The 27,410-nt window shown below is 36.0% G+C and overlaps 1 protein-coding gene across 1 annotated transcript in view; it reads left to right on the top strand.

Annotated features, from left to right (window-relative positions):
- Positions 1-27,410, top strand: part of LRP1B (LDL receptor related protein 1B) — a 370,405-nt gene that overhangs the window by 263,846 nt on the left and 79,149 nt on the right. Inside the window, exons 57-63 of the mRNA XM_074910092.1 lie at positions 2,688-2,887; positions 16,391-16,579; positions 17,373-17,521; positions 20,638-20,731; positions 22,324-22,440; positions 22,554-22,673; positions 25,513-25,632. Of these exons, the coding sequence (XP_074766193.1) occupies positions 2,688-2,887; positions 16,391-16,579; positions 17,373-17,521; positions 20,638-20,731; positions 22,324-22,440; positions 22,554-22,673; positions 25,513-25,632 (989 nt within the window). The remainder of the gene's footprint in view (positions 1-2,687; positions 2,888-16,390; positions 16,580-17,372; positions 17,522-20,637; positions 20,732-22,323; positions 22,441-22,553; positions 22,674-25,512; positions 25,633-27,410) is intronic.

A 27,410-nucleotide genomic window follows, 5' to 3' on the forward strand; every position in this document is an offset into this window, starting at 1 on the left:
CCCTTGTCCTATCACTATGTGGTCTTCTAAAAAGTCCCTCCCCATCTTTCCTGTATTCCCTTGAAGCCCTGGGAGGCCGCTCTAAGGTCTTCCTGGACCCTTCTCTTCTCCAGGCTGAACCCCCCACCCACTATCTTAGCCTCACAGGGGGTGCTCCAGCCCCCCCAGCATCTTTGTGGCCTCATCTGGACCTGCTTGAGCAGGTCCGTGTCCTTCTGCTGTTGGTGCCCCCAGAGCTGGACCCAGCACTGCAGGGGGGTCTCAGAAGAGCAGAGTAGAGGGGGAGAATCCCCCCTCGCCCTGCTGCCCACACTGCTCTGGGTGCAGCCCAGGACACGGTTGGCTTTCTGGGCTGTGAGTGCACATTGCTGGCTCACAGTCAGTTTTCCACCCACTGACACCCCCAAGTCCTTCTCCTTGGGGCTGCTCTCAATCCCCTCATGGCCCAGCCTGGATTTGTGCTGGGGATTGCCCCGACCCATGGGCAGGACCTTGCCCTTGGCCTTGTTGAACTCCATGAGGTTTGCACGGTGCCACCTCTCCAGCCTGTCCAGGTCCCTCTGGATGGCTCATCCCTTCCCTCCAGTGTGTCGACAGCACCACACAGCTCGGTGTCATCAGCAAACTTGCTGAGGGTGCCTCGATCCCACTGTCCGTGTCACCAACGAAGATGTTAAACAGCGCCAGTCCCAGCACCGACCCCGAGGAACGTCACTCGTCACTGCTCTCCACTCGGACATCAGGCTGTTGACTGCAGTTCCTTGAGTGCAACCATACAGCCAATTCCTTATCCCCCGAGTGGTCTCTCCATCAAATCCATGTCTCTCCTATGTAGGGACAAGGATGTCATGCAGAACACTGCCACGTGCTTTGCACAAGTCCAGGTAGATGACATCAGTTGCTCTTCCTTTATCCACCAACGCTGTAACCCCATTGTGGAAGGCCACCAAATTTGTCAGGCATGATTTGTCCTTAGTGAAGCCATGTTGGCTGTCACCAATCACCACCTTATTTTCCACATGCCCTAGCATATTTTCAGGATGATGTGCTCCATGATGCTGCCAGGCACAGAGGTGAGACTGGCTTGTAGTTCCCTGGTTTTGTTTTGGTTTGGTTTGGTTTTTTACTTTTTAAAAATGGGAGTTATGTTTCCCCTTCTCCAGTCAGCAGGAACTTTACCAGACTGCTACGACTTCTCAAATATGATGGACAGTGGCTGAGCCACTTCATCTGCCAGTTCCCTCAGGACCCACAGATGCATCTCATCAGGTCCCATGGACTTGTGCACCTTCAGGTTCCTTAGATGGTCTTGACCCTGATCTTCCCCTACAGTGGGTTGTTCTTCATTCTCCCAGTCCCTGCCTTTGCCTTCTGTGACTTGGGCGGTGTGGCTGGAGCACTTGCTGGTGAAGACTGAGGCAAAGAAGTTAAGAATCTCAGCCTTCTTCATATCCCAGGTGACCAGGTCTCCCACTTCCTTCTGGAGGGGGCCCACATTTTCACTGATATCCCTATAGAAGCTTTTCTTGTTGCCTTTGACTTCCCTGACCAGATTTAATTCTGTCAGGGCTTTATTTATTTGTTTGTGTGTTTATTTTAATATGGAAAGCCGCTGGAAATAAAAACTGTGTTTGCATTTCAAATTCAGATTTACTGTTTGAAATAGTATTAATTGCATCCAAGGTTTGTTCTCACAAATGAGAAATGCTAAATCAACTAGATTACTGATGCCATACCGTAGTAATGATGTGTTTCTAAAGAAAAAGTTTTCTGGTGGAGTCAGTGGAGAAAGTTTTCTCTCTCTACTGCTTATGTGGAGCAGGCTCGGTGCCAACATATTCCACCTGTGTTTTGTAGGATACCTGTAGTTGTTCTTAGGGCTACCATTTTCTTCTCCACATAAATAGTATTCCATGTGGCTATTGAGAATATGAGCTGCATCTGGGTTTTTGAGAGTCTGTCCAAAACCTGTAGAGTAGAAGCATATCAGCTTCCCAGCTGGAAAGATCTGTCCTGAGGTTCTAAGTTAATGGCATGCAACAGTAACAACATGCATCCATGTACCAAATAATAGGACTTTTTCTTTTTTTAAAAAAAAATCTCATGCTCTCTTTTGTGGCTAAATAGCATATTGAAGAGAAAATTGCTACTCAGCTTTCCAACAATCTTTCTCAGTGCTTTACCCAATTTTAAGCCCTTTATGTGAGAAACTGTTCTAGTGTTTTGGAACTAGTACGTCTTGAAATACAATATAATTTACATCATATTACTATTAACTACACATTTTGTAATATGTGTAAGAAAGAAAGTAATACAATATTTGTCATAAGTGTAGTAGTGATGCAATTTTTGCAGGATATGAGATTTGTGAAGTCCAGTCTGGGCAGCACTTCAAATTCCAAGCTATCATAACTAAACAATTTAAATTCACTTTTTACTAGTCCATAATTAATTTTATGATATCACATCTAATATGAGGACTCTACTATTCAAACCCTTTATATTTAGCACACTCATTTACAGACAGGTCTAGAAAAAAAAACCAAACAAACCACTATCTGGAAAATTAAAACATTATAGAACAATTACTGATTTATTCCTGAAATCAAAAATCAACTAAAATTAATTATTTATTGTTATTATTTTTGCATCTCTAAACAAAGCGGCTGTTGTATTTTGTTTTATAGATACTTATACTGGATTGATTGCTGTGAGTATCCTCACATTGGCCGTGTTGGTATGGATGGCTCCAGTCAAACAGTTGTCATAGAAACACAGATATCTAGACCTATGGCTCTTACAATAGATTATGTCAACCACAGACTGTATTGGGCTGATGAAAATCATATTGAGTTTTCTGACATGGATGGATCTCATAGACATAAAGGTTAGTTAACAGCTGTTTTTTAAATTTTTCATAATTTTTAAATTGAAGGTGCTTTTCATGCTATGTGTAATTACGTAAAAACTGTACTTTAGAACATTTTTGAAGTTTTTTATTGATATGTTGTTTCCTTTTTATCAGTATTTTAAAAGTTGCTTCTCATATTCCTTCTCTGTTATGAATACAAATAATTTTTAAGCATGCAGCAATAAATGTCCACGGAAAAAATGGCAAATGAAAACAGAAGCTCTAGGAAGAGACTCAGCAGTCAGAGGCTGCCCTGCCAGTTGTGTACTCGAGTGTAGATTTGCAACGCACGTTCTGCACCAAGTTACAAAGCCAGTGAAACTTGGCTTTTGTAAATGGAAGGGATATGTCCTGTGTGCCCTGTGTCAGAATGTGGCTAGAAGCAGTCTTTTCTCCAACCTGAGAAAGCCTGGAAACGCCTGTTAATCTGCTCAGCATGAGTCAATAGGGAGACCAGTATTGCAAATGTAATTTGGGGCTTTCCTGGTAGATGAGTAAAATAATAACTTTTGAAATACTTATGTAATGAAATAATCTTTATCCCTGTGTTCTGCTTCTCACCTGACAGATAATTAAAAAGCTAGTAACTTTATAATTTGTTTTTATAAAAAAAGTTTTGCACTATGATGAATAGTTCTCATATGCCAAATGGTATAAATAAAGATCTTTCATTTTAATTCAAATATATGAAATACTCAGTATCTGTGTGCTGGGTTTTTTTTCCTTTGAAATGAAACTGGTTTTGAGCTTGCTTCCAGAAGCTTTACCCAAACCTCAGGACTGCTGCTATCCAGGTAAAACTTCATGAATTTGAGCTATTTTAGGCTTTTATTTCATACTGTGTGCCTCCAGGTTTTCCCCAAACCAGAAGTTCATGAAATAACTACCTTATTTTCAGATTGAAGCTTTGCTGTGAACAAACAAAACAAGTTTTCTAGCCCTTGAATTTGTGAATAGTAAGTTATAAATAGATAATGAGCAGTTTAATGACAGTTACTTGAGATGGTAGATTGGAGAGACTACAGCAAGGTCTATGAGAGCTGTAAACATTCCCATTAACCTCAGCATTATTTTCCATGGTTTTTGTGATGAGCACAGGACAGTTGTAACCAGCCCAGACAAACCCCTGAGTGCTCACTGGATTTCTGCTAACAGTCTGTTTTTCTGACAGATGGAGCAAAGTTCCATACTCATCTTGATGTTATTCCCCGTGCTGCCATCCTGCCATTTTGTTCTCATACAATTATCTTCTCACTCTTCTTTCTGGATCTTTCAAATGAAACAAATAATAGCCAGTGTGTCTCTCTTATCCCTAACCTGACTTCAGTGATCAAACCTTTCTCAATTTTATCTTTCAACATGAAAGTTGCAAAAGTTTCTTTCTCAGAAGATGTCATCCTATCACTAAATTTCAGAAGATATCTGCAAAAGGCTGTCTTGGTGTCCATTGCCTCAGTTTCCAGCCTGTGGATGTCTCTTGCCCAAGTGGGTAAAATCAGCTTTCAGATGCTTTTATATTCCCAGAGTTAATGTCTTCCCCTGAGGATATGTGGCCCCAGAGAAGAAGGAAATTTCTCACAAAGCTACAGCTGGTACCAGTGAAGAGCAGTGTTTCACAGAAAAAAAATCTCGTTCAACAGAGCACCACCACTGCTGGTGTTAGAGAGCTGATTGCATTCGTGACTGTTTAAGAAGCATTTCTGACTCTTAGGTATTACAGTGAAAGTGTTAGAAGTCAAGGATTACTGGACATTCTGTAGGCTTTCATGCCTGATAATTTTACCATTCGTGAATGAAAATTTATAAAAATCTGGTACCAGTTAAGTATCTGAGGTCAGCTCCAAAAGTGACAGTGCCACTGTGTAAACCTGGTATCATACTGCTTTTGAGGACAGATCTGGTTTAAGTACAGATGGGATATAAATATTCAAGCAATAAGAAATTTGTCCCTGCTTTGGGACAAAGTTACTGAGGTATTTAAATTATGTGGGAGGCAGATTTTTCTCTTTAGCCAGTGCTGTTTGTTACTTTCTACTGTCAGGAGCTTTGCTCAACATGTGATTATCAACTAAAATCAAGTTGTAGAAAAGTTTCTGTGGATTTAACAAAGAATTGAGAATTCTTGATGCCTGAAACAGAAGAAACATGCTCATCGGTGCTCCAAAGGGTACTTTGAGGACTTTGAAAGGCTCCTACATAATGATCAATTTGTCTTTAATTAGAATCTTTTCCCTGCCTCTCCTTTTCTCCTGGAACAAACTACCAAATAAGTTTTCAATGTCTTCATGTTTCAGCACAAGAGTAGAAAAATCTTTGGAAAAAGTTTAACCATTGCAAATTAATTGTTTTAATAAGGAAAACTTGGGGAGGTTCGGTGGTTGAGGTTTAGAGGAGGTGAAACGATGATCCCTTCTAGCTTTCTGACATGAGAAACTGTAATCCATGTTGATAAGCACTTAAATGAGAAAGATCAGGTTTATATCTTGCGATAACTGTTTCTTGAAGATGTGTTGTTCACATGGATTTCATGGTTCATTTTCCTTTGTCATTTTAAGACACTTTGTATTGTCAAAGTTAACTTAAGGGATGGTTGAGTTTATTCTATCCTTAGTGTTTGCAAATTGGAGAAGGATAAAGGCACAGATATGATGACCATAAAATACTTACTTGTGGAGCAGAGAACAAAGTCTAAAGGGGAAGTATGTGAATGATGCAATCTGAAGTGCTAGTTTATCGTAAACTAAGTATTTTTTCACTTGTTACTTTGACCTTTGAGGATAAGGCTGGCTTGCTGTGAGTTTTTTTCTGAGAACATGTTTTTGGATCTTAAATTGCCTGTTACAAAATGTATCAGGAAATGCCACAGTGATATCACAAGACCCATCAAATAATATCAGAATGGGTGGATCTTATAGAGATATATTACTGTATGAGAAACTGCAATGTTCTGTGCTCTGCACTGTATGCTTCCTGAGGACAAACAGAACAATCTTAGGCTAATTATTGGCATGCTGTAAGTTGAACCAAGGAGTGTTTATCCCATGCAATGGAAATTTACATGTATTTAGATCTTAGTGTTAACACTTTTTGCAACAAGTATTTTTTTTCCCTTCCTTTTTTACAAGTCTTAAAGATTTTTCAGGAAAAGAGAACATCTGCTGCTTTTCTCTTGTAAAGTTCCTCTGCATTTCAATAGAGAAATGGGCTTTTATAATTATCAAGAGAGTCCTAGTAAGAACTTTGAAAACATGCTAACTAGGCAAGAAATCTTACAGTACTTGGGAGCTCTTCTTGGCGCTAGAGGCAGCAATGACCTTGCTTATCTATTTGAAGTTTAATGCTTGATTATGTAAACTGTCTTTAGAGCTTAGCCAATTTAGCACTGCAGCATTCACAAATGTTTTGCACAGTAAATGATTAAACAAGCATTGAAGCACTAATCTGGCTAAGCACTAAGCTGGTTTACTTCTGTGAGTTTTTTTAAAAAAAAAAAACAAAAAAAAAAAAACCCACACATTTAGGAATTTGTCAGACTTAACAGCTGCTTTTGGTTCCCACTGCCCAGAGGAGGTGCAAGCCTGGCAGTTCCCTGGGTATCTGATTGCCTCATGCAGGTTCTCCTGTCCTTCAGAGCTCTTAAAACCCAGAGGTGCCTACCATGTTCCCGTTTCACTCTTTGAAGATGAGAATTTCAGTATAATGAAACTCTAAAAGTGGAATCTAGTAGTCCATTTTAGGAAGTACAGAAGCTTCTCTGAGCTGACATCAGTTCTTAACTGTGTCGAGTTCTTTGATGTTTTAGACTGTAAAAACAAAAGTTGAGCACTTCGTTGTTTCATCTTACAGGGACATGAAAATTAAGCAATGAAAAATTGTTGAATCTTAAATGGATTATTTGTAAATGTCTTCTTCAGCTGTAATATAGTTAACAGAGAGAAACTTTCCTATAGTGTCTCAATTTGAAAAAAAAAAAAAAAATATTCAGAATTGGCTTCTGCCCGAGTGGTTACAAACCTCAGAATCCATGTACATATAGGCAAGTTTTAAAGTATCAAGTATAAGGTTTTTAGAGATTGCAACCTTTTTTCATACTTAGCACCTGTAATTTGAAAAATCGCTGATTGTAAGGGCTTTGTAGGTAGAAAGTATTTGTATCTAATTCTGAACTCTTCCACCAGTTTTATGAAAGAGTAAAACCAGTTATTTATGAAATTGTCCTAATGTAAAAGTAATCTAAGAGATTACAGAAACCAATTCCTTCCATATTTATACTGCAATTTTCATAGCACAAAAATTAGAGAAGTCTGAAAAGAGGGTTTCTCACAGCAGATGAGAAATAAACAGTAGTTCTGATATTGCAAAAATTTTTCCCAACTTTTGAGGAGTTTATAGAATTACTCATTATCGCCACATCTGATGTCACAAACTGATAATTGCTTCACCACCACTGTTTCATTTTAGATTGTTTTCATAATTGTTCAGATAAGATTCTTCAGTTCATATGTCATCCTAAATCTAATTGTTTTATAGAATATTACTGTATTCTGTCTCATTTAAAGGATAATATCCAGGAAAAAATAACACAGACTCACTGTATTAATGTCAATTCATGCGGTTACTTTAAGGGTTTACAGTCTACAGTTTATGGAGCCCAGTTTATGAAAATTGCCAAGAGGTTGATTTCTGTATCTTCCACCGTTCTGGTCATAAAATGCCCAAACTTGTTTGGATTATAAACTTCTGAATGTAATTTTTCTGCGTACTCATTAAAAGCTTAGCAAACATTCACTGTATATTTCTGTATGAGCTGGACATGTGCCATCACAAATTTTAAAGAAAGGGCATTACTTTCCATGCAGTTGTTGCTGTCAGAAAACAACCAGAACAGCGAACTTAAAATTCAGCCTTACGTCACAAGTTCATATCAACACAATCAAACCCAGGAGTTTTTTTGATGAAGAAAGCTGCAGTGTTGAACGTGTCCTGTAGTTGTGGTAGAAGATAAGTGAGATAAACCAAAGGGGATTAGCAGTTCGTTTTACTCCTAGTTGGGTGATGGCAGGAGATAATCTGGGCAGGAGCATGGAGAGGCAAAGATGAAAGAAGGAATAGCTTGGGGGGCAGAGTGGGGATGAATATTGAAACCAGCAGCAAGACTCATCTAAGGTGTAGGGGCTGGTAGGCACATAAATGGTCTCTGTAAATCTGAAAAATAACTCTAGAATCTTTGAAACTCATTAGTACACTATGAGTTGTTCCACTTGAATAGTGACTTGGATATATCTGAGAATCATTTAATCACTGCTGTGACAGCATGCTACTCTGTACTGCCACGGGGTAACTGGCATATAAAAACTCCTCACAGTGAAATTAAAAAAAAATAATTCAGTCCTAGATTTGATTGACTGATTTTTGAAAATTTATTAATCTCTTCTCATGGTAACATTATAAGTCATACGTAGAAGTCAGCTTTAATACCACATATATATTTGTGCCTTAAGATGTTTAGATTTAAGTCTAAATTTCCTGTTTCTTTTCTGATACTAGTTTTGAGATGTATAATAATTTTCATGTGAATTTATTATACTGAAATATTCTGAGTTTTCACTACCGCAATTACATTTTTTGACTGGCAAAATATCCTACCACTTAATGCTAGGACTTATAGCTTCCATACTTACCCAGTATGGATGTGTGATTATAATATATTTGCAGAAAGAAATATGCATGCATACACATGTTGTTATTAAAAATATCAGTAATATCATCCTAAAAGTGTATTCATATATATTTTTTTCTGTGACATATAGCTTCAATTACTGGAATTAATGTATGTATTCTAGGAATGATTTTTTTTTCTGTTCGTTGAGTTTGACAGATTTGGTTTTTTAAACAAAGTGTAAATTTAATAAAAGTAACAGTGATTATAATCACTTTTTATTATCATCTTTAACAAAAAGTTTTAATGTAACATACTTAAATTTAATTACATTTGTCAAAATTACATACTTTTTCACAAGCTTAATAGACATAATCTTATTGTCATTATTCATTAATAATTTCGTTGTTAAAGCATTTTGAATTCTTTATCAAAAGGAGCAAGTACCAGGAGTAAGTACTATACAGAGATAAAAAAGTACTGACTGTGTCTCGAAGAGTTTACAAGTTGAATGTAAAATGAGACAAAAATGGTTCCAAGGGAGTTCATATGGAAAGAGGACAGTATGGGCCAGTAATTGCAGCACGAGAGAAGATCATCAATTTCTAAGTTTTTTTGTTTTTGTAGGTATAATGGCTATTTTTTTATTAAGTGCTATTCTTCCTTGATGCACTTTGTCTTCGGAGGATTCTTAATTCTTCCTAAGAATTTATCACTGCTTCTGTTTGGGTCAAGACGTCAGTAGCCTTTTTAGTTTTATTTTATTGCAGTTCAGAAAATCGAGTTTTAAAGAGTGGAATGCAAAAAAAGGTGGCCTGGTTTTTAAGGTTTGATCACCAATGTAAATTTTATGTCTTTGGATGCCAGAATTCTTAAACAGAAACTGCTCTAATGCCACGGTGGGGAAGTAGATAATTTAAAATTTGCTTAACAACAATTAGTTATCTTTAGCAGTTACTTACCAGCACTGGAACTCTAGCTGGGTGAATGCATTTTTGGGAGGAGCACGGCGGGAATCTTTTACCCCTTCTCTTTTCTAGACATTGTACAAGGTCATGGCAAGGTTGCAGTGCCTTTCTGGGTTTTTTTTAGAAAGGGAAGGAGCAGAACTCATCAGCCAGCTTCAGCTTCAACAGGAGCCGAACACTAAAGAAAATCTAACCTTGGTGGACATGACAGAGCACAGATATTTTTATAGTGTTTATTGGTTAGAAGAAGTCAGCATCTGAGGTTTTTAAGGACACTTTTTCTTGGCACATGGATTTTATTATCTGACAATGAGACCTGTTGTTGTCTAAATATTTGCTTTTACTTTTGGAAATATTTGTGTTTCAATTTAAGCTGAGTGAGGCTGGACTTCACTTCTGTGAAGCTTCTTTAAGCATATTTATAGTTAAGAAATCATAGATGGCATGATTTTCACCCCTGAAATCAAATGAACATTTTTTATGCTTAAGTAGAGGTGCTCAGAAAATATAAGGGAAACAGAGTTCACACAAGAGAAAAGTAGACATGTTTGTCATAGATATGACTTATAGCTTATGAATTTATGTTCTTGAATCAAAATTAATGCAAAATGCAGGAGAGAGAGAGAGAGATATGTGCATTTTAAGTCTGTGCATGCTTCCCATATGTCTACATAATCGTGTTCCCTTTTATGGAGATATGTGGCTTTTCTTCCCTTAAATTCATGCAACACTTTATCTCCCTTTTAGTATGTTGTCTATTGTCATTTTTATTTGTTTTCAAGTATCTAATAATTTCTATTTTCCACCGCTTCTGTTGAAAGCCTCCCCTTTTTTCCCCTTTTACTACCTGCCTGTATTTCTTCCTCCTATTTTCTGCAGCTTTCTGATAGGTCTGTACATTCCTTCTCTTTTCTACCTTCTATTTCTTGTTTGGTCAAGCACTGTTTGGGATTAGCATTCAGTGTAAGAGAATCCATGATTTATGTATCAGATGAAAGCCCAGTAGAGAACTAGAGGTGGCAGCAGAAGGCCTGTTAGTAAAGGAGGGATTGCAAGGGACTTGCCCATCTCTGGTAGGAGGCAGCTGTGGTAGGAAGAGGAAGCACCGAAGCAAATTTCTTCATTTTTCATTTCTGCATTTTTTTCTTCAGATATTAGGGTGGTGATTTGGCATTCCATGGTTTTTGTCTCTCATAATTCTTGAGTAGGTTGTTGAGTATGACCCCCATAATGCATTTTATTGCACAAGGAAGAAGAGCAGGGTCTTGAATATTAAAATAAGTATCAGTTTGAATTACTAAGTTGTGTTGCTGGCACAAAGTAGAGCATTTTTTACTCATATATGATACATAGTGTATATTGCTATGAAACTGCATATGAGTTCTAAGATGTACTCTATCATAAACTGTACGGGATTTGAGTCACTGAAATAACTATTTGGGACTCAGTGGAAGCAGTCAGCTGCATCACGCTGTTCAGGCAAGGATGTATGAAAGGGGCTGAAGGCACTTCTCTTCCCTTAGCAGCTGCCCAGTGTGCCCATCTATGATGATACCCTCTGTGTCCTGTGGTGGTTAGGCAGTTATCCCTTTTCTGACTGAACTGCACTTCAGTTATACTTGAGATTTCTTCACATGAGCGAAAAGAAAAGGAATATGCATGGGTTACAAGGGATTACTTAAGGATTTGATGCTCTAACAATGAGGGGAAAAAAGACTTGTAGTAAGTACTGGTCTAGTGAAATAGTTACAGACTGCTAGAGCTGTATCCAGTGGATTAGTCTGCAGGCGGGGTGTTTTATTAGTTAATTTTTCTGAGTGTTTTGAGATATATATTGAGCTTCAACCTACCTGACCCAGTTTTGGAAGCTTAGAGGCCATAGGGTGACATTCTGTGGGAAACCTTAAAAAAAAAAAAAAAAAAAAAAAAACACAAAAAAAACACCCAACACCAAAAAAATATTGACTATGTAGGTAATTCTAGAAAGAACCTAATATAATTGAGTGCAATTCTCCTGGCTCTTTGTTAAAATATGACTATTTAAATTATGCATGAATTTGCTGGTCAAGCTCTGACCCTTACATTGGTGTAATGCAATTTGAATTTTTAACAGAACGTATTGCTTTTTTACTAATGGATTGCCAAGTAGACATCTTGATTAAAAGTTTTCAAATAGGTGATGCAGGGAAAGCAGAGAGGTACTTACCAATTACAACTAACCTGGCTTTACTTTGAATTTGAAAACAAGTAGTTCATTTTCATAGTGCTTGCCAAAGAAAGGAGAGGAATTAATCTCGCTTTCCTGTTTAAAAATGTGATTCACACCGTAACGTATGCTAGGAGGTTAGTAATTAATATTGCAACATATAACTAATCTATGTCATTTATGAAGAAGTAGATCAGTAATGCAGCTACGGTTCTTTTGAAGTTAAAGGAAAGACTGAAGAAAGTAAGTCAGTGTTTCTTCTACTACATACATTTATCATAAATCAATAACTGTCACTGCCTGAAATTTTGGAAGGCTTGAAACACTGACGTCCTCAAAGGCAAAGAATAAAAAGCGTGAGAGACTGTTTTACTCTTCCATCAGAAAATAAGATGTAAAAATTCCCTCACAGTTCTAAGTTTTTTGGATCGTTGATAGTTGTCAACTGGAGATTTTATAACCTTTAACATGTCAAAAGTTCTGATGTTTCATTGTTGATAATTTACTAAAAAAAGTAAAGAAAAATAATATTCAGCTATGATAGAACTGTTCCTTAAACAGTAAAGTAAATCAGAATTAGCTGCCATTGAATGCCTGTTTTCAGAAGCTTCTCTCAGACTTTACAGATGTATCAACTGCAAGAAAATACATTGAGTTTTATGAACAGCTTAGAATATTTTTATAAGAGCTTTTATATTATATAATTAATAATATTTTATAGGAAGTTTTATATTTTTATGGTCAGCTTAGATTTTTTATAAAAGAAATGTTTGTATCCAATGATACTATACTATTTTTCTGTGTGTTTTACTTTACATGGGTTTTTATTTACCTTTATTTATTTTTATTTTATTTAATATAGTCCATTCATTGCTTCCTTGATTGATTTTTTTAAAATAATTTTCTCAAAGTTTTGTAGTCACAACAGAATACATACAGCTTTTACTGCTATAAACAGTGCATTCTTCTGAAAGAATTTTGACCAAGTTTGTGTTGAAGATTGCTTAATGAAAAGTTAACTTTAACACAGAAACCCATAAAACTTATGAAGTTACTCAGAAATAAGAAATAGTGGCAGCACAAACGACAACCCTAATCTGTGAGTGTTTAAACCATTGATAGTTTTAACTTTGGACCAACAGGTGGTAATAACACAAAATCCAGGTTTTAGAAACAGATATACTCTGTCATACTTCTTTTAAAGAACATAAAAAAGAGAGAATGATATTTGTTACATTGTATTTGATATTGTGGTTTTGTTTTTAAGATAAACCTGGTGCTTACAGAATAGGCTTTAAAAAAAAAAGTCAAAGAAAAACTTACTCGGGTCAATGAACAGTTTTCTGAAATGCAGTGCTCTAACTGTAGCATTTGACATTTTACGGCACACATTTAACTTAGCTTCCTCTTAGTAAGGTGTGCTGAGACAATTCAGAGAGTGTCTGTTCCTTTCCTGAATCTTCTTTAGTTCATGAATATAAAGTTTCATCTGGATTCTGATGTATGCATTATCCGTTGACACTACGATAAATTGTATGGTAACCCACAAACATACACAGAAACAAAACTAAGCATTTACTCAATCATCTTTACTCAGGGTATGGTGTTTGTTTGTAATTCCTGGATGGCCAAAAAGAGGATGACTGTATTTTTCATTGGTGGGAAATAAGATGCAAAATCAAAATAATTTTCCGATGTAAATCCTCTCCATGTGTGTTAAAGCTTTTATATGCTCATTTATTCTGATTTAATCTTAACTGTGATCAGAATAAAAGAAAACAGACAGAAAAAAGCACTTTTGTTTTATTTAGACAGGCTGGGGTGTTATCTTTGACATCTTTAATTTGATGTCAAAAATAGGAGCAAGGGTCATAATTTATATGAACAAATATTTTTCCATAACTCAAAAATAAAATAAATAGCTTTATGAATAGCTTCCGGGTTTCACTCAGAGTAGCACTTTCTGTTATTCCTTCCTACTTCTTCTGTCAGCGTGGTTTGTATTTCTCATTAGAAACTGCCCTTTAAGAGCAGTGTGGAGCTTCCTGCAGTTTTACAAACATACCTCAAATTCCTGCTTGTCTTTTAATTTTTCTACTGTAACACAATCGTATGACTTAGAAGTTACAAGAAAACTTTCAATAGCAAATGTTTATAATCCACCTAAAATAAAATTGCTGAGCTTAATATACCTAAGGCTCTGTATATATAGTACAGTGGATTGGGCTCAGATGTATTTAAAATCCCATGGTAAATATAATAGCACAATAAAGCAACTGAATTACTGAAATTCAGTGAAGTAACTAACGGGGGAGAGTGGCAATGAAGGAAGTCTGAGAGAGTAATTTTTTTCAGGGATTTGCTGAAATATGGGATAGTGATTTAAACCAAAATGTGTTTCTTGTACAGAGCATGCATGTACACAGATTTTGATGAACTAATAATTCTGAAACAATTCAGAAGTATAATTTCCTTTTTCCCAATGACACGAATGTGTAAATTCTATGCTTCCTTAATAAATTGCATTAATCTAGTAGTAAGCATATGATATAATTAATATTCCAAATTAATAATTATGCTGAACGATTTTAAAAGTAATTCACTTTTTAAAATTAAAATTAGACATACATGCCTTTTGTGGAACAGTATTAAGTTGAATTCACCATTATCAAAGATGCATGCAGAGCTCAAGAATGTTCAAGGAAAAATCACACATGTTAAGCAAAAGAATGTGAAAAACCAGGCAGTGACTAGGATTTAACTGCTTAGGTTCAACTGTGACTGATGCAGGGTTTCTTTCACTGTTTACAGTACTAGAGATCCCCACACACCACATACTGCATCCAGGGTGAAGCTGGGTACTGTTGTCCAGTCTACAGTTTGTTTTCCCTGCCAAGGGAATTATTTAGTTCACTCCAGAGGAGAGTGGGGATAAAATTAACATGCAGGCAGTCGATCTACATAGTTGATAATACATACATATCTTCCAGTGGATAGACAAAGGTTTTTTTCTGGATCTGGGAATATTTTCTTGCAAATTTATAGTGATAAATCCAATGGTGAGAAAATAAGGAAAATGAGGAAAGAGAAAAAGAAACAATATAATGGAATACCTGTACTTAGAGCTTTCTCTATTCTTGTTTTGTTGTACTTGATTTCTTACTTTGGTGGCCAAACAAAAAGTAATGGTGCATCAAGAATTCTTCCCTTCCTCGCTCAGAGGAACAGGATAACAACAGTCACCACGGGGAGTGATTCAATTGTGGTTTGTAGACCCTCTTTCCACAATGTGATTCTACAAATAAGGGAAATTATAAGACCTTTTCTTGGGGGTACTATACTATATGTAAGAAAGCATGCCAAAGTTGCCCAGTTTAGCTAATTTCTTAGAAATGTGATGAAGCTCCTTAAAAGAATATCATCCTGGTATCTCAGTATGATGGGTGTGGTATATATAAACATACAAGACAGGAAAATCATTTCAGGTTGAAGAAGCAAGGTTTCCTTTACCAGAAGGCAACATACCCTACACTGGAGTTCACTATCAGCAAGACTATTATGTAAAAAATTTAATTTGCTAAGTTGTCATTCCATGTACTCAGTATCAGCCATCAGTGAACTATGAAACATTCCAACTGGAATCTGAGATTTGCGAACTCTATTTAAATATATTCCAGGTAAAAAGATGAAGCTATTTTCATCTAAGAGAAGAAGGTAAAAGTGTTAAGGATATGCTTGTTAAAAATGGCAGACTCAGCTGCTCTGATCTACCTTTTCAGCTCTCTCAGTAATTAGAATGATTCAGCGACAAAAGATTTTAATTTTAAAAATTGACCGCTGTGGTCAGATATTCTCCTGTGACATTTCTAATTACAGCTATATATGTTAAAATAAAAAAAAGGTGGCATGAAGTTTATGTTTACCAAGAACAAATAGTTCAGGATTAAAGAGTATACAGTAGAATAAAGACTGCTCCAAAGCTTTTTCTCTCTTTTGTCCTTCCATCCCTTTGAAAAGGATGTTGGCTCATAATTTTATGATATTGTAACAGGGAGTATTACCATAATTTTTTAATTTTTTTTTTAAATTGTGTGGTTGGTTATGGTATTAATAAGCAATAAGCCCTCTTACTGCTATGTTTATTTTAATGCCAAGCTTTTTTTTTTCCTTTCTCTCTTGGCAGTGTATTTTGTCAAATTAAAATATTGTTAATTGTCTTAAAAGGTATTAAACACAGTGCATATGGAGATGTATACCTTACAGTTTGGATGTTTTCTAATAACTTTTATTCCCCTGAAACACCAAATGAATATTGGCCTTCTGTAAATAGTAGGTTAAGTTATGTTGTGTACAACTTTTAAGCTTAACATGTCATTGGTTTAGAATCTGGAGGTGATTTTTGTTAACTGAAATCCTTTCATTTCCTTAACACTGATTGGGCCAAATAATTCTAATCAAGCAGAGCTTGTACCCCATCCATCTTTATCGTAACTGGTAATAAAGAACCCTCTAGGCTTGACATATTGTCATGACAGTTATTCTCAAGACATTATATAGCAGTTGTATCCGTCAGCCCGGGCAGTATGGAATGTTTTAACTGGCAGTCTTCCAAGAGTGAACATTAATCTTAGCATCCCTTCTTACAGTCCCTAATCAAGATATTCCAGGGGTGATTGCGCTGACGTTGTTTGAAGACTACGTCTACTGGACAGATGGGAAAACCAAATCACTCAGCCGTGCCCACAAAACCTCTGGATCAGACAGACTATCACTGATTAACTCATGGCATACCATAACAGACATCCAGGTGTATCATTCTTACAGGCAACCGGATGGTAATTATTCCGTCTATACTTTCCGTACAGCACACTGATGTATTTCATTTAGTAGCCAGTTGCTGAGTTAATGGCAGATCGTTTATCTGCAGTGATTTATTTTTAGTTCTGCTTTGTTTCAAATTGTGTAAGTTTTCAACTCACCATTTTTAAATACAAATCGGTGATTAATCTTGGAAGTATATCTGGTATGAAATAATGTGATCTATCTTGTTCAGGTGCGAGATACCAATTTGGGTGCTTAAAAATTAACCCAGATACTGACTGAAAGTACAGAACTGTTAAGTCACATTACAATACAAGTTACCAGTTACCAAGATGAGAACAGTGTGTTATTTAACCTTATTATTCAAAAAGAGAGTATTAATAATACAGAAGAATACTGTTATTTAGAAATTTCTTGGACGGAGGGAGTGTCAGAGAATGCAGGCATTATGTTTGTGTCATATCTCCTGATGTCCCCTATTTGAATGTAACTATTTGAATGTAATGATACAATTTGGCACTTGGCCTAAATAAGCTAATTTTTTGTCTCAGTATTAAAAATCTCTAGTGCTTTTTTCTTCCTATCATTCTTTCAGTACTGAATCTACATTCATAGTAATAATTATTTTTTGCATACAGAGAATAGCTTAAAGGCAAAAGGAAAAGGTTGCATCTTACTGCTTTTTGATTTGAGACGTTCCATTGTAAGAACAGTATGTGTAATACATTTTTCTTCCTCTAAAAAACAGATATGCTGAACTATACTGAAATAATAGGCTCTGATATGCTTTTCCTATTCTGTCCACAGTGTCTAAACATCTGTGTACAGTAAACAATGGTGGTTGCAGTCATTTATGCCTTCTAGCCCCTGACAAGATGTATACTTGTGCCTGTCCCACTAACTTTTACCTTGCTGCGGATAACAAGACGTGCTTATCAAACTGCACTGCCAGTCAGGTAAGGACAGAGGTGTGGGAGAAGGAGGAGTGGGGCTTATATTTTACTGTGTTTCCACCTGCTTTTAAATAATGAGTGCTGGTGCCCATGAAATGTGGAAGCATCAGTCAGCGGAGATGAAGACTAGGTAACTCATGGGTGCATTTAAGGCGTTTCATCTTCCAGGCTATTAGTTGAAAATGGGCTTGCAAGTGCCTTTTTTCCAGAGAACGCAGAACTTGTTCCCTTTCAAATGTGGATGTTTCTGCCAGTCACTAGAACAAATACAGCTACTAAAACCATAAAAATTGCCTTGAAAAAACATTTCTATAAAATATGAAACATAAAAATACAAAGTGTCTATGACAATGATACAAAGCGTATATAACAATGATTTGGGAGTGTTCATGCATGAACGAACTTTACATTAATACAAGAAAACAAGCTCAGTCCAGTTCGCTTGGTAGCTAACAGATAGGGTTACATGAGAAACAGTCCAGTAGCTGAAATGGAAATGGTAAAATATGCAATGAATTAACAGTTGCATCAATTAAAACATCGGATTCATTATGGGAGGTGGAACCCCTAGTACTTGAAATAAATATTTGGTGTTTTTTTTTCTTAAAATGTAAGGAAGCTTAGGTAGAACTACTGATTTCTTATAAGTGAACCCCTTTAATAAAAGCCTTTGGACTGTTCTACCCAGACAACTAATTGGTTGATTGTAATAGTACATACGGCCTCTAATATCTCTCTAGTAGTCCAGCTTTTGTAGTAGTCCACTTTTATTGTATGTATGCTAATGACCTCTTACAACGTTCTGTGTCATGATGCATGTTGTCTGTACTCGTTAAGGAAAGGATTTTACTCTTAATTTTTAGGGAACAGTGGTCATCTTATTAAATGATGTACAGTTTCATTCAAGTTATATTGTTATTTAAGAAACCTTCTCACTGTCTTCCTTTGTTCCTTTACATAATGTTTGGTGTGATTTTATTATGTTCATCATATCTTTCCTGTTTTGTTTGTCTGCTTGTTACTTCCCATTACGTGATGAACATAAAGAAAGTGTAAAACGCTTGTAAAAGGAGGAGTTTCTTACCTATTTTCCCCCCATATCTAGCTTCTCGAGTTTGCTTAAAAAAAACCAACACTTTTTTTCTTTTTAAAAATTTTCTTTAAATGGCACTGGAAGCTTATTCCACAGTGAATTTATATGCTAACAGTTGATTGAATTACTCTTATTTCTTTCTAAATAATTCGTTGGTAATCTGAATTGAAGGATAACCTCACAACTTGGATCCTCCAGGAGCAATATTTTATCACTTGCGGATTCCATAGGAGGGAGAGGAGGCTTAAGTAGAAGAAGCTGCTTCAGACAGACAGTTACAAGTTGACATTGGTTATTAGTCATTTTCTTTCAGTTTTGAAATCTGTTTACTGTTTGATAATTTGTCAGTCCGATGGTATCAGAGGCAGAGATCAGTGGAAAAAATATACTTTGCTACTTAAGATTTTCAGATGATGCTATAAAATTATAGTTGTTCCTATGATGTAATTGCTCTTGACAATGTACTCACTGTTAGCTATTTCTGATGAAAGGGAGCTGGGTGACTGATACGCTGGTCTTACACATTGACAGTCTTTCAGCGGTATTTTGATGGTTAATGTGACGTGAGAAATCGTTTAGTACAAAACACACCAGACTAGAACACCACAATTCAGGTCACTCTGGGCCCAGCCATATGACTCTGACCCCTGATTTTGCAAAGTGTCCGGCTCCCCAGTTTAAATGGGAATGCAAGCATTTTCATGAAGAGCATAATAGCATCTAAGAATTAGTACTCATTTCCTGGAATTAAATTAATAATGTAATTTTAACAGCCTGAAGTCCCTTGTGGTGAGCACAGCAAAGCTGGCACCTTAAAACAAATCGGCAGCAGGAAGGCTATGCTAGCTGGTAGAAAATACTAAGAATGAGAATTGTCTGAGTTTCTGTTTGTCTCCTACATTTTGAGGCCTTCTGCTGAGCTACTCTGAGATGCATACCATAGTAGAAGAGTTTAGCAGTTTAGAATAGCTGCCTTTGAAACCCAAGCTGTTATACAGCATGTCCCTCAATGTGGTACAAGAATGATGGAGCTCCAGCTGGAGGTCCTACTACATAAATGGCCACAAACCCCTAAATTTTCCTGACAGAAAAGATAAAACTGAGCTAATACACCAAATTTAATATACCCTTTTAATACAGCTTTATTGAATAATCAATGATTTTAAAAATTTGAAGAAATGAAATAATTAATGCCTACTAGTCCTAGGAAATAAAATGTCTTGTACTTCTAAACCTGTCAGCTTTTCCTCCCTTCTGTGCTCATACTTACACCAGGTAGGAAACACAATGTTCTTAAAAGTTCCTGATAATCTAACCAGATTTTTCTCCCTAGCGTTAGCCACATAATGAACTCTGATTTTAGGTTTAGCCCTCGAAGTTTGCATCAAGTAATTTCTACTCTCTTTTTTTGTTCAGTTTGCATTCCCCTTTCAGTCAAAACAAATGTAAAGCGTTGCCTGAGCTCAGAGTAAAGGCACTACCAAGGTTTTACAAAGGATTTTTCTTTGTTGTACAAATATGTTATCCCTTTGAAAGGTTGGAAGGCCTAGCTTCTGGTTTTCTCATTCAATTCAAACAATATAAGGAATAATGTATACAAGTACAGCACTACACATTAAGGCCCTTTTCTGTAACTGTGGGTGTTTTTGTTTACCCATAAAAATGATATTGTCTTCTTCAACAACTTACAAAGAATGTTTAAGAATTGAAGTGGTTGTTTTGAATAAGATCTTAGAGAATCATATCACAGAATGTGGCAAAATGCAATGAGTGGTTAATGTCAGGGGCACTATAAATCAGTGTAGCAATGTCATTGAAGCTGCAATGATTTGTATCAGTGGAAGTCTCGGTGCAAAACATCTCCAAAAAAAGAATATTTAAGAAATTTTATAAAATCAACAGTCAGACCTGAGTAATGAACAATGACATAAAAAATCTAATTTTTCCATAAACTGTATATTCTATGTAGAAGTAAATAAATATTCATATCAAAGGTTTTTTTTTCCTTCTTTCCTTCCTTTTACAGTTCCGTTGCAAAACTGACAAATGTATTCCGTTTTGGTGGAAATGTGACACTGTCGATGACTGCGGAGATGGCTCCGACGAGCCCGAGGAATGCCGTAAGTGCATTCTGAATTTGGAACCCAGTTTGTCAGTAGGGTCCAAATCAAATATAATGCTTTATAGATGGAAGGAAGCGGGTCTATTTGAACACTTTCGTTTGCAGCACAGTTTTCTGTTCCTTGGTCTCTTTTAAATTTACAAAGGACACAGGCTCTTGTTCATCAGCCTATAACAGATTTCCATTAACTCATGTCTACTAAGGGTCTTTTAAAGTTTTTGGAAAATCATAAGGGTTTGTTTTTCATGTTTTAAACCTGTACTTGATCCCATTTATATTTTTCCTAGAGATTTTACTTCAAAGCTATGTTCTGCAGTTGCAAATTTTTATGTATAAATACAAAATTCTGCCAGAGTTATTTGATTTTTGTATATAAGAGAAATGTGGAACCCTAATCTCATTTGCTTATGTTTCATTGCAATTATACAAGTTTAGCTACACATTATTAATTAGTGCAATCTTCTGTACAACATGCTCTCCATGTGATTCCTACCACGAATCAGTGTATTTTTCACAACAAGTTTTATATAAATATTTTCATTCTATACATTTAGAAATATTGTCAAAGAGTAGTTTGGAGAGCTAATTCTCACCCTCCTGGAATGAACAATTTTATGTAATGAACATTTTTCATGCATCCTGTGTAACTTTGACTATCCTGAAGACAGTGCAGCATATTTCTCGATAACATCCCATAGTCCAAATAGCAGGTTACTGGAGTAATCTCCTATTGAATTGTAGACAACTGGAAGTCAATTATGATGATGTTTTCAGCATCCCAAAGAATGGTTGCTGGGATGGTAGCTGACTGCAAGTTTACTTGTTAGAAAAGTACCTTTCTAGTGTACTGGATTCATAAACAGTAATATCTGATTACATCTTTCAGTCCCAGTCACTGACTACTTTAACGCTATTATATTAATTACACAAATCAAAAGATTCTTGCCCTCTTAAGCTTATAAGAATAAAATGCTCTACGTGTTCTACAGTCATCCAGTTAAATAAGAGTTAATTTGATTTTTTTATATTGAAATCTCTCACCCATATTTTTACAATTTTATCATTAGTTCTCTTTTTCTGCCGCACAAGCCTTTTAAGCAAGCTTTAACATATGTAATCAGTCTACATAACATATGTAATCATTCTACATTTGGAGCTATGCTATGTTTATATAAAATTTAAACTCAGATGGCAGTGGCTGTGAGAAGGAACAATGTTAGACCTTTCATGGGAAATAGAATTACAGTATACCAGTGAGTTTCTTAAATGCAGACTTGAAATCAAGTGTTTAGGGCCTAAACTGCAAGAATCTATTGAGCTAATAGTAAGCATCAACCTGTAGGTGGTTGCAGCCTGTATCATTAGTTAAGATATAACTACAGTTCTGCAAATTTAAAATCTCAGGCTTTGAAATTAATTTTGCAATAGTACATGTGCATTTTAGTTACTAATATCTACTCAGATTGAGATTACATAGGCAAATACAAAGGTCTGTACATTCGTTTGATTAGTCCGTAGAGGAAGAACAACACTGTTGATACTTTAACCATTCTTCTGATAGTATTCATAAGCGGTTTTCTTTTTTCTCAGCTGAATTCAGATGTCAGCCAGGACGTTTTCAGTGTGGAACCGGACTTTGTGCTCTTCCAGCCTTTATCTGTGATGGGGAAAATGATTGTGGGGACAATTCTGATGAGTTGAACTGTGGTAGGTAATTATATACATTGTAGACTTCTGTTGAGAAAATGTATTTTTATTCTTTTACCTTTTAATTTTTACAACTTTTAATCTTTTTTTATGTTTTTGTTCTTTTAACTTAGACACACATGTGTGTCTGTCAGGTCAGTTCAAGTGCACAAAGAATCAGAAGTGTATTCCAATAAATCTGAGATGCAATGGACAGGATGACTGTGGTGACGAAGAAGATGAAAGAGACTGTCGTAAGTTCTGTTTAGAGAATTTTGCACTGACAACTGTAGCTGATTTTAAACAAGGAACTGAAGTAAAATACGTAAAATACTGTAAATATCCTCTGTAAAATAATTTGAGGAACGTGCAAAACAGTTAATTCACGGGACTGATTGATGTACAATGCTTCATAGACAAGAGAACAAACTAAAATGTCATTTATTAACTTCATTTTTTAAAGTCATTGCAAAGAAGAGGGGTGTGTAAACAATTAATTTCAAGCATTTAATTGGGTTTCTGACTTAGACTGAAACCTCCATTTTATTCTTAACCACTTCACAAATGACTCATCTTCTTGAGTCTTTCATCTGCCATGCCTTGCAGCAACGCATTTCAATGGAAAAATATATTTCTGTGTCTTTTATTGGAAAAGATGCAGATCCATAGTTCCTTCTACATCCTTTTTCTTTGATGGAATTTTCACCTTTCCTCTGGGGACTTCTTCATTAATTTCCCTATGTAACTTGATTTCCATTTACTCAGCTTTTAATACATCTTACTTTTCCTAAATTCGTTTTCATTCCATATTTCTTAGATACGGGTAGAGAAAATATTTTCAGATTTAGAATGCAAATGTATTGAATAGCTTGTGCATTTGATCTTTTTGTAATTAAAATGATGGTGCTGTCGTGAAATTTATCTCTGTCCTGCCCTCAATTCATTATTCAGATCTACTGCTGATCTAAGGTGCTTATTCCTATTTTCTCAATTAGCTTTCTCAAGGTTTCCATGTGCTGCATTTTTGCAAAGAACATGGCCTTCTCCAAGGGAAGAGATGCTGAGGATACAAAGGTTTTGTTGATGGTCATGTTTAGTGGCTGTCTTCCAAACAGCTCAGCAGAGACAGACAGTATTATATGTTGGTTTGCATGTTATGTTCGTTTAAAAACTGATTAAGTGGGGTCAGGTAAACTCCTGTGGAAGATAGGGGAGACTGCTTTTTTCATTATAAAGAGCTACACATTGTACAGAAGGTTCCCAAAACCTTGAGGTGTAGCCGACAGAAATTAAATTAGAGCAGTGGAATCTGCAGCACAGCAGTGCTCAGGGACTGTGGGAGGGATAGGGTCAGGATCAGTGGTGATGGAGTTGAAAACTTCCTAGGGATTGGTGGGGATAGGACAGTCTGCTGTGACATGAAGCAAGCTTTTGAATTGTCTGAAACTCAGCCATCAACCCACCTGCAAAGCCAGTGGGAAGTGGGGGAGGTTAATTATATACAGGTTTTATTTCTGTTCTGTCTTACCTAGACTTTATTAGCTTCTCTCTTAAGCAAGTTAGGTGTGCTAGTTTATATTTTAATAAAATCTTGCTTGTGCCTTCCGAAAACTCTTCAGTTGTCTTTGGGGAGATTACAAAAAATGGAGATTTTAAGTAGGTCTACCAAAAAGTTCAAATTGACTTGGGCTTCTGTCCCGAGACAGATAACGGATCAGATTACCTATTTCATTCTAACTTCACTGGAGTAGGATTTATAAAATACAGACAATTTTTTTAGCTCTGCCACTGTTTCATTTTATATATATCAAGTGACCTTGAAAAAGTCACAATTCATACTAAAGTTTTTCCATATGTAACATGGAGGTGATTATGCTGGTCTTCCTTGTAAAGCACTTTGTAATCCCCAGGTGAGGTGCCCTAGCTGAGAATCAGTATTATTTTTTAGAAGTATATTTAGCAGCATAGACAAGTCTAAATTTAGTCTTTGATTCCAGCGCTGTAAATTTATGTATGGAAATGTGATGCTGACAGAAATAATACACACCAATTTTTTTAAAGAACTGAAGTTTTTCATCTTGCTGAACTCAAGAAACAGGAATGATACTATAAAGGAGCAAATTGCTTTCCAACAGGGATAGGGAAGTTTGTTAAAAACCTTATGGAGTTCCCTAGGTAAAAGTGGGACAAACATTCATGTGGGAAAACATTATCAGAGAAGAGATCATACTGTCTTCCACCTATGTTCAATTCAGAACAGTTTGGAGATTTTTGTACATTGGCTTATCTCTAAAGAAATCCTTGTGCATCTGATCACAAATAGCCTGATCACAGTCCAGTCCAGATATATGTCCTTTATCCATCTTGCCTCTATACTCTCAGTTATTAGAGTTTTAAAAATAGTAAGATCTGTCCTAAATGCTTGTGAGGGAGTCAATCTAGAATCACGTGAGTGCGCTGAGGATCCATTTGTTGTCAAGTGGCTGCTCTAAAGTGAAATCATTTAAACTTTGTCTTAAAGCATTCTGAAAGAATAGGATGAAGGTTAGCTGCATCTTTGCATCTTTATCTTGCTGTAGGATTCATTTAAGAAATTGTTCTGCTAAACTGATGAAATAATTATCAAACTTTTCTCACCATTTACCCATGGCCTCTTTTAACAGAGAGCACAGACTTTTACCAAAATTGTACATAATTTTGATTACCTTTTCAGTCAAAGCATTGAATGCTGCCTTAGTCCTTCAAACTGACTTTCAGAATTGATAACTGGTGCTTTAGAAAGTTAGGAGAAAAATAAATCTGACTGCTTTTTACTAAAGTGGTTTGATTGTGTCAGTGTCAAGTCTGTTCTTAAAAGAATATCACAATAGACACTTTATTAGATTCATTTGACCTTACTGTTATATATAAAATAATATATAAAAAAAGGCAAAATTATAAACAGTATAACCCTGAACGCTCTTTTCTTACAGATGTTACATGTCTTGCTAGAGCTATCAAATTTCTGAATTTTGAATCATTTTTTCTTTAAAACAAATAATTGGAATATTAGCAGAAATTTCTCATTTTAATTTGAAATCCTTTTATTTATAGCTGAAAACAGTTGTTCTCCAGACCATTTCCAGTGTAAAACAACAAAACACTGCATTTCTAAACTGTGGGTATGTGATGAAGACCCAGATTGTGCTGATGGATCAGATGAAGCTAACTGTGGTGAGTATGCCAGTGGTTTTCAATATATTACTGTAGCTTGATATTTTTGAAAAAAGTAGTGAAAGGAAACAATCATCCCAGTTAACATGTCCTTTTTCAGTGTATGATAATACGGTCTGATATGATAGCTGTATCTGGCTCATACAGTTCTTGTTGACTGATAATCTTTACAGAAAATGTCTATAAAATTAATACCATACTACTACTTTATTGGCAGAAGCTGTAGATGAGTATCTCATTTGGAATATAGTGACATGCTTGATTTTTCTCACGGTATTATCCAGTTTCTGACAATTTATTATGCATACTTTATTGCTGCTGGAGGTCATAAACAGTGAAACATGTAATAATTTGCAAACATTAGTTAAGACCGTGCGGAAGGGTCCAGAGCAGATGCCATCTTGACATTGACGAACTTCTGCTTCTCTCTGATCTGCTGGGAGTTGTGTCCTAACGCACCACTCCACAAACTTTGCATCCCCATGGCTTCTCCGAGAACCCCTGATACTTCTGAAAGTTATGTACTTAAATTTGATAATTTGAAGAGGCAGATCCTCTACAGAGGTCAAGGCTAGACTCAAGCTATTACCAAACCAAGCTTTAATTTCTGTCCTATTTTATATAATATCCAGAACCACAGTGTTCTACCTAAGGCAGATTTTTTTAGAACATAAGTACTAGCTCTGAATCTAATAATGTATTTCATTGCTCTTTGGAAGATTCATCGTTGAATCGCAAATATAACTCTACAGTTTTTAGCATGTTTATGATTGACAAAACAGATTAATTGATTTTATTTCTGCAGAAACTGTTAAAATTATTTTATTAAGACAATACTCATAGAAAGTTGAAAATCTAAGCAGTTTTCACATTGGTCTACATGTGATATTTTATTGTATATTCCTAGTATGTTATTCACCATCACTTGGAAGAAAACATCACACTGTATAGTAGTAGTAGTAGTAGCTGTTCTCAGTCATTGCTTGCATGTTGGAAAGTACTGAGTCAGCTCTTTTGTTGTAAAAGAAAGAAAATAACAAATATAAATATTCCACCTGGGAAATGGATTTACACTTAATCAGAATAAGTGGATCAGTATTGTTGGCATATCACTGAACATGGATGTCAATGCAAGACGCACACTCACCAAGTGCAGAAAAACGTGTGGAAACTTCAAACAGACCCTGTAAAACAAAAAAACAGGAAAATGTTCTGAGATGGATGAGAACAAGGAAAACGGTTGTACAGAACATTCAAAGCTCTCACCATTATTCATCCACGTGTCAGTAAATGGTTTGATGAAACGCATAAGTCTGGACAAGTTTATGGTACCTCTGGGTCAACAAAGTTACAGGCCATAATCAAGAACAAAACGCTGAGACAGCAAAATTTCCATGGATGTGTTTCAAGCAATTGAAACAAGCACATATATGAAAATGTTGGATCTCCAAGTATGCTTAATAAATTGAACTCAACACTGAAAATCCAGGACCATTGTTTGAATTGTCAAGAAGGGAAAACTAATTAATCATATCAACTGGAGAGAAGAACAGTGCAAGAAATCATTTTGTTTGAAGAAACAGTGAATGCAAAGGAGATAAAGCTTTCCTGTAGAGACTCTCCATATCTTCTTCTGGGTTATTATGCAACTACCCTGCACTGCTTACCTTCTGATCCACTTCATAGGTACACAGAGTTTAAAAGCAAAGAGGAAAAAAAGCCCAAACTAATGCTGAATAGGAAAAAAATGTATTTATAATAGGTACTTCACTGTGATT

This window comes from Athene noctua, chromosome 7, assembly GCF_965140245.1.
Source record: "Athene noctua chromosome 7, bAthNoc1.hap1.1, whole genome shotgun sequence".
Classification (NCBI taxonomy): domain Eukaryota; kingdom Metazoa; phylum Chordata; class Aves; order Strigiformes; family Strigidae; genus Athene; species Athene noctua.